This window comes from Hyalella azteca, unplaced genomic scaffold, assembly GCF_000764305.2.
Source record: "Hyalella azteca isolate HAZT.00-mixed unplaced genomic scaffold, Hazt_2.0.2 contig6691, whole genome shotgun sequence".
Lineage (NCBI taxonomy): Eukaryota > Metazoa > Arthropoda > Malacostraca > Amphipoda > Hyalellidae > Hyalella > Hyalella azteca.
Window position 1 is genome coordinate 31,690 of NW_025936845.1, and position 11,439 is coordinate 43,128.

At 42.1% G+C, this 11,439-nt stretch overlaps 1 protein-coding gene and 1 long non-coding RNA gene across 2 annotated transcripts; one reads left to right on the forward strand and one right to left on the reverse strand.

Annotated features, from left to right (window-relative positions):
- Nucleotides 1–2,005: 2,005 nt before the first annotated feature.
- LOC125178050 lies at nucleotides 2,006–2,436 on the reverse strand. The gene is made up of 2 exons (XR_007156767.1): nucleotides 2,345–2,436; nucleotides 2,006–2,061 (listed from the first exon to the last, which is right to left on the reverse strand). It is a non-coding gene; the product is annotated as an uncharacterized LOC125178050 (long non-coding RNA).
- Nucleotides 2,437–7,291: 4,855 nt separating this feature from the next.
- On the forward strand, nucleotides 7,292–10,093 carry LOC108671446. The gene has a single exon (XM_018158994.1). The coding sequence runs from the start codon at nucleotides 7,292–7,294 to the stop codon at nucleotides 10,091–10,093; it is 2,802 nt and encodes a 933-aa protein (XP_018014483.1).
- The last annotated feature ends 1,346 nt before the right edge of the window (nucleotides 10,094–11,439 follow it).

Below are 11,439 nucleotides of genomic sequence, written 5' to 3' on the forward strand. Positions count from 1 at the left end.
ATTCTTAACATCGCATAATATTCACAGCTTGTTGCGGTCTCGAACGCGCAACTCACCGCTTTAACTGTCTCTTATACACATCTAGATGTGTATAAGAGACAGGTTTTGCAGAGCACGTCATGTGAAGATGGACTGAAAAGAAGTACAGTAAGATTACAAAATTCTGTATTTCATTCTCCGCATACCATCTGCGTCCTCTGGCAATTGAGGACACGTCAGCGTGTTCGCTGTTCCACGCCGGAGCCGACCGGTTCGTGCACCTCTCTTCTCCATGCATTACCGACTGTGTAAAAAGTGTAACAAGTAACAACTAACAATGGCGGTAGAGTGCGCCAAAATGTTCAAGAACTGATGCAATAATTTATCATAGAGCTTAGCATTACTATGGTGCAGAGGCTCATTATTATTGGCTTAGTTTCTAGTTATATGTTTATTTGGTTGTCACGAGTGCGTGCAAGTTTGGGAAGTTGCAGCGCGGTTTTTTAGTTTAAAGCCGTGGCCCCTGGTGTTGGTTCTTGTTTCAAATTCTAGTAATCCTTCGGGGACCTTGGATAAACCGTGAGTATACTTGTGTAACCGGAAACACCGCCGCGAAGTCGAAATAATTATGGGTGACGTGCCGACTTGACGGTGACTTCCGTATTGGTTTTAACACAAGGGCTGAAGAGTCACTCTTTGGTCCGGCTTTAAATTCCCTTGCGTTGGAGACAGGAGGAATTTAAAAGCAAAGAAAACGCCAAGAAAATTCACCATATCGATATTGAAAACGTTTCGGAGTCCAGCTCCATCATCAGTTAGCATTTACCCTAGCCTGATTATGCACTTTTATTAATAATTGGTAGGGCAAATGCGGTATATTCCGACACATTAAGGACATGGCAAGAAATGTATGGCTATAAAAATATCACCGTATGCACAACTCGAGTTCTGCTTGCTTTACGTCACTCAAAACACCACTCTGTGCGCCAGCAATGATGAAACGTCACAAACTGTTGCCATATTTATTTAAAAGCCTTTAGAATTCAAACCTACAAAATCCCTTAATTCTGATGCTATGTGTGACTAAACTTGGCCTAATGTGAGACTAATTCTTGCAGTGCTTCAAACTCTATTAACCCTTTAGCAGGCAAGCATTGAAATATCCAGAAATTAAAATTTCAGAAACCGTTTCAAGAAAGTAAGAAGTATTATACAATATATTTATTTCTGTGAATTTTTGCAAATTTTGCCTATTGAAGGTTTAAATCGCACTTGAAGAATTCAATAAATGCAATCAGTACACAAAATTTTTCTTTATAATCAAAATTCAGTTTATGCAAATGAAAAATTATTAGATCTATGAACAAGGCACGAAAAGGAAAAGAATCGGCGACAGGCCACATCAGGCCTACACTTCAGCGCCGACATCACTATGTTATGTTAATTCCATCATCCTGCTTCTGTATGAGTGGCATTATTTTCCTTAGCAGACTGTAAAACAAGTCCACTGGCAGTCTAGTATAATTTTGAAAGTCTGATGCATCCGCAACTGATAATTGTAAGGAATTCATACAAGCATAGCTGCTAACAATTTTATGGAAAGTCCAGTGAACAAAACTTCGGATTCAGCTAAGTAGAATACCCGAACTGCAGTGGATGCAGTTGAGGAAACTGAAATTAGAAGAATTGACCTTACTAAATGAATGCCGGAGATTAAGAAATGATTATATCAATTATGCCCAACAATTTCAATTCAGCAGTACAAAACATGACAGTGAACGCATTTCCCGTCCAACAAATGAAATAACGTTTACAGCACAAATAATGTCGCGCTGGTTGCACTTTTGGAATGGAAAACACGGCAAAAGAGATTCGACGAGAATACCAGAGGTTTTACTGTAAATATTAACGGTTGAGGATCAGATTGGACAGACAAGTAAAGGCTATCGTATCGGATTCAATTCATTATGCGGATCAAGATATGACACAAACTTGTGCGGGCTCAACGGGGCAGGGAAAATCGAAGTTGGTTTTCTCCCGTTTATATCATATACTTGAGTGACGTAAGCTGAGTGACGTAAGCTGGAAATAAGATTTAATATTAGTTAATAGGTCGAGAAAGACTTACATGGAACTTACACTAGGCAGAGGCTAGACTCATTGAAAAAAAAAAAAAAAAAAAGTTAATAGGTCGAGAAAGACTTACATGGAACTTACACTAGGCAGAGGCTAGACTCATTGTTTAGACTTAAGTGCTAAACTTGTAGATGAGCGTTCTTAATTGACTTCTCGATAACAAAATTACGACTGACATGACAGGAATTGTTTATGTCGGCATGGCCGCGATATTTCATTTGTTACTCACACGAGGTGGTTTTGGCAGGCGAGAAGAAGAGACGACAAAGTTGACGATAATTACGTTTAAGATTTCCGAGCTTCAATGAGTTAGGCCAGATCTACCTAGTCTTGATATTCAATTTCTTATGCTTAAATTCGCCAACGCTGAGTTGGGTTTCAATTACAGTTATAGCGTCAACGCTAGGTTGGGATTCGATTCCGATAATAGTGCCAACGTTGGGTTGGGCTTGCTTACTGTTCTAGTGCCAACGGCTGTGGTTGGGAACTTGGGCTTGGCCTACGATTACGGTACCTGAGATCATAAAGTAGGAGGTTAAGTTTAGATGACAATATCTTGAAGTTACCTAAAATACTTCATATTAAAAGGGATGTAATGAATCACAAGTCTGCAGGGATGCCGTGTAGACAACGCCGGGAACAATGTAGTTTCCCGCAAAAATTTTCTTTATGACTGAATCGAAGAAAACGGAACGGCATCTCTCTTACATTGCTACATAACATTCGAATGCTTATAACGGCAATGGTGAGGCAAATAGCATAAAAAATATCAAATCAGTACATCCAGTTATGCGACAAATAATCCTTTCAAAATAATTACTCCTAGAACGCTGTTAGGAACGCGGGAACCTCTTGAGGGCTCGCTGCGTTCACATGGTTATAATTTCGTTGATCTTTGCGATATTTTCCACGCACTTGGGGAGTGAACGCAGGGATGAGTGAAGATTTGAAGAAAGAATAGAGGAAGATAAGAAAACTTAGTGCGTTTAATCTGACGAGTGACGAACGACGTCACAAGATATATGGATCAATTATGCAAATTAAGATAAACTAATTAGAGACTAACCTTCTAAATTATTACCGCTGGGGTCAATTTAGAAGTGGCTTGAAATCCATTTAGATTTAGAGGTACAAAGTTGTTTGACAGTGCAATTGAGTGCAATGGTTAGTAATTTAATTATTGGCCGACCCAACTTTACTAAGTTGGTTAATAGGGTTAAAGAGCTACAGGGCGTAAAGTAAATTAAAGTCTCGAAAGCCGGCAATACTGCCAAGTTAATTAATGCGTCAGAGACGTCTTAAAGTATTGGGTCAGACCAAAAGAGCAACGTGGCATGCATTAACTTGAAAAAGGGCCCATAGCATGCTTGAAATCAAATAGATAATAGGAAGTGAATTGCACTTTGGTCACTGTGAGCAATACAGCAGCCAAGAACACCATTAAGCAGCTTTCACACAGGGCGACAAATACCGCGCGCGTCAAAACTGCCGCGGCAGTATTTACCGCGCTATGTTTCACACGAGGCGGTTTTCAACGCTGGGATCTATCAGTCTTGCAGTGCTTTATGCACCATCAGTCCATCTCTATGTTTATGTAACAATATAACTATATAGAAATATATATATGTGAGAATAATGAAAATACATCTCTATGGAAATACCTATATATTTTATAGAAAATATATCTTTTATGAAATATACATATCTCTATCACTTTAAGGGTATATGTATTTCTCAATGTATATCTTTATGTTTATGTAACAATATTTATTTACCGATATTTCTGTGACAATTTTCAGGCTATAATCTATGTCTTGCAGTGTTGTTTATTATGAACCTAAAATACGGCCCCACTGTCTGCTAGGATGTGGCTTCAAAAACCGCCCAGTATGAAAGATTACGAAAGATTACATTGAATACCATTGCAAGCTAAATTGTCGCGGCAAATCTACCGCCGCAGTTTTAGCGCGACATACGCGTGCGTCAGGCGTCAAATTCTACGCCGCGGTAAAAGCAGTCGTGTGTGAACAGCAGTGCACATTTCGTATGTCCGCTAAGGTTCGGCGGTAAATACTGTAGGACGCTGGCTGTATTTACTGCCCTGTGTGAAAGGGGCCTTAGGCCCCTCACGCCAGCGTGTGTCGCGCTAAAACTGCGGCGATAGATTTGACGCGACAGTTTAGCTTGCACTGGTATTCAATGTAATCTTTCATACTGGGCGGTTTTTGACGCCACATCCTAGCAGACAGTGGTGCCATATTTTAGGTTCATAATAAACAGCACTGCATGACATAGAATATAGCATAATATTATTACATAAATATCGGTACATAAATAATGTTACATAAACATAAAGATATACATTGATAAATATATATATCCTTGAAGTGATAGAGATATATTTCATATAAGATATATTTTCCATAAAATAATATATAGGTATTTCCATAGAGATGTATTTACATTATTCTCACGTAGAGATAGATTTCCATATAGACATGTTGTTACATAAACATAGAGATGGACTGATGAAGCATAAAGCACTGCAAGACTGATAGATCCCAGCAGTAAAAGCGCCTCGTGTGAAAGATTGCGCGGTAAATACTGCCGCGGCATTTTTGACGCGCGCAGTATCTACTGCCCTGTGTGAAAGGGGCTTTAGAGTATCCTCCTCCACCAATCGACACTTCAGCGAACTCGCCTGCGAACCCGCCAACGCACTCGAGTGCAGAACCTAACTTCACGTTAACATCACCCAGCCATAAATCCATTAATACTGAACGGATTTCATTCAAACTTGAAACATTAGTAGGTATTACTGATGCGCTGTGGAGGGATTTATTTCAGATTTTTACATCAACTCGTTTTTTATTAATTCGGAAAACCTAACTTAACGTTTAACTCACCCAGCCTGAGTTAAAAAATGCTACCCGTTTTTTTTCTCAAAAATTTATAGCTAAAAAACGACAACACGCAGGTTAGGTTAAGACAGCATAGTTCTTTTTTTAATGTTACAAAATAATGAAACCTAACCTGACCAGGACCTAACCCGCGAGATGAACGTGAAGTTAGGTTTTCCGTGTTAATAAAAACCGAGTTGATGTAAAAACCTGAAATGATTCCCTCCACAGCACATCAGTAATACCTACTTATGTTTAAAGTTTGAATGAAATCAGTTCGTTATTATTTTATTAATGTATTTATGGCTGGGAGAGTTGAACATGAAGCTAGGTTTTCCGTATTAATGAAAAAGGAATTGATGTAAAAATCTGAAATAATTCCTTTCACAGCGCATCAGTAATACCTACTTATGTTTCAAGTTTGAATGAAATCCGTTCAGTGTTGATGGATTTATGGCTGGGTGATGTGAAAGTGAAATTAGGCTTTGCATTCGAGTGCGCAGGCGGGTTCGCAGGCGAGATCGCTGAAGTGTCGATTCGGTCCTCCGCACAAAAGCTGTCAAGAGTAATTGCACTTCTTTCTTTAATTGGAATTTATGGGGGCCTCTGAAGACTGGTTCAATGCGGCCCCATGTCAGAACAGTTGAAGGAACTTGACTGAATTATGTTTTCTTGTACAAAATTAAGTGCATTGATAAAAAAAAAAAACTCAAGATTTCTCAATGGCTGAAGGGTTGCAGAACGGGGCCACCAAAGTGAAGACCACACCGGGGCGGAGAGCACCACTCCAGGGCAGACAGCCCCACTATTAGCTGGTCGCACCATGGCATCCGCCGGCTCAACGCCTCGGAGCGGGACAGTACGGCATTTTCAAAGTTCAAAAAAGATACTAGATAGATCTAGAAAATATGACGTAGCAGCCGGCCGAAGCCGGCTACTGTCACGGGAGCTTAGCACAAGGAACCTCTTGCCTCAACGGTTAGAACAGCACTCCGTAATTGCACTTAAATGCTTCCGTAGTTCCTTTGACATCAATACTTATTCTTCAAGGTCTCCGTTAAATTAAAACGGAACATGAATTTAATTATACGGAACAAAATTTCCAATATAATTATTTGAAAAATTTAATTGTGTTAGCCCCCTCTCTTCTTTGCAACCATTTTTTCACCCAAATATGGCAACGCATACATCTTTTCTTCACAACAGCGCACCCGAGAACAATGGCCCGGAGCCCGATTTCGGATACACCCATCCTCACTGACGTCTAACTGGCAATTAATCTTCAAAGCTACCGCGTCTCCAATTTGATTTTGTCTCGAGCTACCGCGTACAAAAATAAGTGTGAACAGTTGTGGGCGGTGAGGCGCTGCAGCAGGTGCCTCACCGCCCATATCGTTGCCCCTAGTGTAAACTGGCCTTCAGAGGCTGAACACAGCCATAGCAGCTGAAATCTTTACTGCACATGCCCTCAAGTATTTTCCTACCAATCAAAATTTTTATTTCAGTCTGGCATGGCGAATCGATTATGAAAGACAGGAATAGCTTTTGGCTATGAGACCTGCAGCAAGTGTGTGGTTACAAAGACAAATCGAATTGATACTGAGTTTGTCTGGATTATCGACCCAATCAAGCACAGCTCCGAGTCTGCTGCTTTGCTTACTCATTCTGACAGAGATCGGGCTGGTTTGTGCCTCTGTCACGGCAACCTTCAAAGCATCTAGAAAAAAAATACTTGACTGTCATCCGGTCCGTATAGTGCTAGGCTTTCATTTTATTTGCATTAACGTACAACTCCAGACATTTGCTTTATAAATAAGATTGGTGTTGGTGTTTAGTAGTTGCTAGTAACAATTTTCGCCAACACTATAGACGAGGGTCAAATGGCAAGCGTCCAGTTGAAATTTACGTAAGCCGGTACGTTAGCACTTTGCGGGAAGCTGTCATACAGTCACGCAGTCAGGAGGTCTGAGTCTGACTATTCTCGTGTCTACAAAAGAAATATAAGCCTTTAAAGTTTAAGAAGGCATTGTTTTTGGAAGTTTATTTGAAGACTTGTGGAAATTATACTAGTGAGTTATTTTAGAAGTAAGTTCACCTATCTATTTTCTGTGGCCTGCAGTCTGCACTGCGACCGACTGCTGCTAGCCTATCTGCTAAGTTGCACGCCACCTACCTGTACCCGGAGGGAGCGCAGCCGTGCACCACAAATTTTGTACACCAATAAGCCCTGAATCGAACGCCTTGGAACTCTCCGGACATCCACCAATCAGCCGTGAATGGAACCTTCTATAGCTGAGCTCTCAATAGAAGAAAACGATCTGAATCAACCTGGTTCGAACCCCATGGTGGAACTGCCTCAATCGCCACCCATTTCACAACATCTCTCTACACAACCCAACACCACTGCGCCCTCCAACCCTTACCAACACCTTTCTTCTCACGCACCCCGATTCAACACATCTGTGCCCCCAGGCCAGCAAGAAACGTCACCTGGAACCCACCACCAACAACAACCTACTTCCTTCCCTCCTCATGCATTAGTCAACTCACATGTCTCTCCTACTAGTTCTTCAGCTGTCACTCAAAACCCCCCCGACTTTGCTTCCTTCTTCCTCATCAAGCAAATGCTGTTTCAGAAGGCGCCGGAACCCTTCAATGGAGACCCGTACACGTACCAGACGTGGCACGACTCATTCATGGCGAAGATAAGAGGATTGCCCCTGACATCGTTGGAAATACTAATGGCTCTGCAAGCCGACACCATCGGAGAACCACAGAAGATTGTTGAAGAATACCGAGCAATTGGTAGTCGCAACCCAGATCTTGCATTGCAAAATGTGTGGGATGCACTAAAAAACAAATTTGGATCTAACATCCGCATCGAAACTGCTCTAGCCGCTCGTGTCAACAACTTTGCACCAATTAAAAACCCCAGGCAGACACAGAGACTAGAGGAGCTGATCAGGCTGTGCGACATGATACTCTACAACATGCCATCATGTCCTGGCCTGCAGAGATACAATGAAGGAACTGGAATAAGAAAAATATGGCTCAAACTCCCACCAGTCATCCAGCATAGCTGGAGGTCAATCTGCTGTGACGACAAGTCTCAAGATGCTCATACTCCTGCATTTGCCACCTTCGTTGCCTTCATCAGGAAAAACTTGAACATGTACTCTAACCCTCTTTACGAGATCCCGTCTACCGAAGACACCAGGGTGCGAGACGTAAGGACCTACGCTACAAAAACCGAATCCGTACCCGAAACGTCAGCTCACAACCCCGCTGGAAGAGACGTATGTGTGCTTCACCCTTCTGAAACGCATCTCCTGAAAGACTGCAAGATTTTTGCAAATAAACTGTTTGAAGATCGACGAAAGATACTTCTTTTGAATGGTCTTTGTTTCCGGTGCCTCGGGAAACACAAACAATCTGACTGCAATGAAAAGCCCAAGTGCGACAAATGCGAGCACACTCATGCAACCGCAATGCATAAATCTCTGGCAGTGAGGCGAACACCGACTTCCCTTGCTAATAACCAAACAGCCAATTCTCCCAGGAAAACCGTGGGAGCCATCAACCTGTGCACAACAACCCGTGCACGTCAATCAAAAATTGTCAAACGCATCTGCAGCAAGGTCATTCTAGTTGACATCTGCCTCCCGTCTCGCTCTTCGAAAAGCATGAGGTGTTATGCCTTTATAGATGAAGGGAGCAATACATCCTTTGCTGACCCAAGGGTTGCAGACTTCTTTGGCATCCATGAGCCTCTGGTCGACTACAAACTCTTTACGATGGACAATCTCCAAAGCACAAGGACTGGAGTTGAGATAAGTGGCATACAAATAAAGGGAGCTTATGAGGAACGAAGCTTCCTCTTGCCAAATCTCATCACGTCTGACACAATTCCCCAGCACAAATCGCTGATTGCAGAACCTAACGTCGTGAAAGCTCACAAACACATTGCTCGTTTTACCAAGTATTTCCGTGAACCCGACAAGGACGCTGAAATACTCCTGCTACTCGGCGCAGATAGCGGATATGTAGTGAAAACCAAATTCTACGGCAACAAGCCTCCCTTCGTTGTCCACACAGCCTTGGGATGGGCCCTAGTGGGCAAAGTTTCCAACAAATCATCTCCCGTACCAGGACATCAAGTCCTGACCGTACACACCGATCAACATGACCTCAGCGTCCGGTCTAAACTGTGTTTCAACCGACCAGAGAAGCCCTGGAAAATCCCGGACGTACGACACACATTCGAGGAGCGTCACGACGATGAGAACCCCGGCCTATCACAAGAAACCCAGAAATTCCTGGACGTAGTTTCCAGCAACATCTCGACAAACGCAGTCGGTAATTTGACCATGCCTCTACCTTTCCGAAAAGACGACCCAGTGCTGCCGGACAACAGGAAGGCAGTGTTTCACCGGACGCACAACACCCTGGAAAGACTCAAGAAAGAACCAGCAAAATTATCTCAATGCATCGAAGTGATGCAGAAGTATCTCGACGCGGAACATGTAGAACCCGTTCCTCTGGAAGAACTGGAACCGAGTAGGCCAGGCAAGGCTTGGTGGATCCCAATTTTCCCAGTCACGCACCCGAAGAAACAGAAAGTCAGACTGGTATTCGATTCATCGGCCAAGTATCAAGGAACGAGCCTTAACGCAGAATTGCTCGCGGGCCCCGACCTGAACAACCGCTTACGTGCAGTACTTCTTTGCTTCAGACTTGGAGCCGTGGCATTCGCGGCAGACATTGAATCCATGTTCCATGGATTTTTCCTACAGCCTCAAGACAAGGATTTTACCAGATTTTACTGGTTCAACAAAAATGATGCCAAGAACAGACTCGCCCAATTTAGAGCAAACGTCCATATTTTTGGTAACTGCAGCAGCCCTGCAGTCGCAACACTCGGACTCCGACATGCAGTCAATTGTCCAGACCTTGAAGTCTCCCCAGAAACTCGTGACTTCGTTGAAAGGCGTTTTTATGTAGACGACGGTCTCGGCACGGCAGATAGCCCCCAACAGGCTATAAAAATCCTCACCGAGACTAGAAAAGTGACTATGTAGCAATATCAGTATATCAGTCATGCAGTGCTGTTTATTATGCGCCTAAAATATGGCCTTACTGTCGTCTGTATGTACTCTGTAGTGTCTGTACTCTGTAGAGTAGTGTCTGTACCACACTAGGATGTGGCGTCAAAACCGCCCAGTGTGAAAGATTGCATTGAATGCCATTGCAAGCTTAACTGTCACCGGTCACGGCCAATCTACCGCCGCAGTTTTAACACAACACACGCGGGCGTCAGGCATCAAAGTCTACGCCGGACGCTGCCGTAAAAGCCGTTGTGTGAACAGCAGTGCTCATTTCGGATGTCCACTAAGGTTCGGTGATAAATACCGTTGGACGCTGGCAGTATTTACTGTCCTGTGTGAAAGGGGCTTAAGACTTGCGTTGGTTGTTGAATATTATATGTCAAGTTATCAAACAGATGGTGTATTAGGACCACATCAGTTACGTCACCCAGTGAGAACATCGAAACACGTGTCAAAATTGATAGTTTACCTTGCTCTACCTAATAGTGATAAACTGATTGTGTAGAAAGAATATTATGGTTTGAGACTTTTAAATATGTCTGAATATATTGGGTATCCTTTAACTTTTGAAATATTTCACTTCAAACGTAAATATTCAGTGAAATGAAAATCTGTCTTTAAGTATACTTGTATTTACTGATTTTAAGTGGTAACTAAATTAATAGATGATGAAGTAAAGAGATGGTTTTAGACACATAAAAATTGATTCCAACACAGCTTGGAATTAGACACACATAGGGTAAACGCGGTATATTCCGACACATTAAGGACGCATCGAGAAATGAAAAACTATAAAAAAAAAACATATGCGTTACGTAAGTTCTGTTGCCTTCACATGACTCTCAAAACACTTCACTACGCGTCAGCAATGATGAAACGTCACAAAATGTTGCCATATTTATTAAAAAGCCTTTAGAATGGAAACCTACCAAATCCCTATATTCCGTCACTTTGTGTGGCAATATTCGACACGTGGTGAGTCGTATTGCGTCAGAGCTTCAAATTTAACTGATACGTATTGCCGACATCCACGTGTTCTAATTCCGTTTGCTGTGTGAGCTGTATTGGGATACAACACGGCTTTGAATTAGAACACTAACGAATATTGAACACTACTTAATTGCGTTTTAATTAACAGCTATTAGGCTTTTAATTAAGCAAATTTCAATTTTTGTACAAAGCTTTGAACGATCTGTGTGTGTCCAATTCAAGTTGTGTCGGAATTAGTTTTCATGTGTCTAAATCCAACATCTCAACTTAATCATTTATTAATTTATTTACGACTTGAAATCAGCGAATACAAGTATACTTAAAGGATT

Bases quoted from the DNA above. Each gene is read 5' to 3' on its own strand.
- LOC108671446 (XM_018158994.1), top strand. From the start codon at position 7,292: ATGGAACCTTCTATAGCTGAGCTCTCAATAGAAGAAAACGATCTGAAT.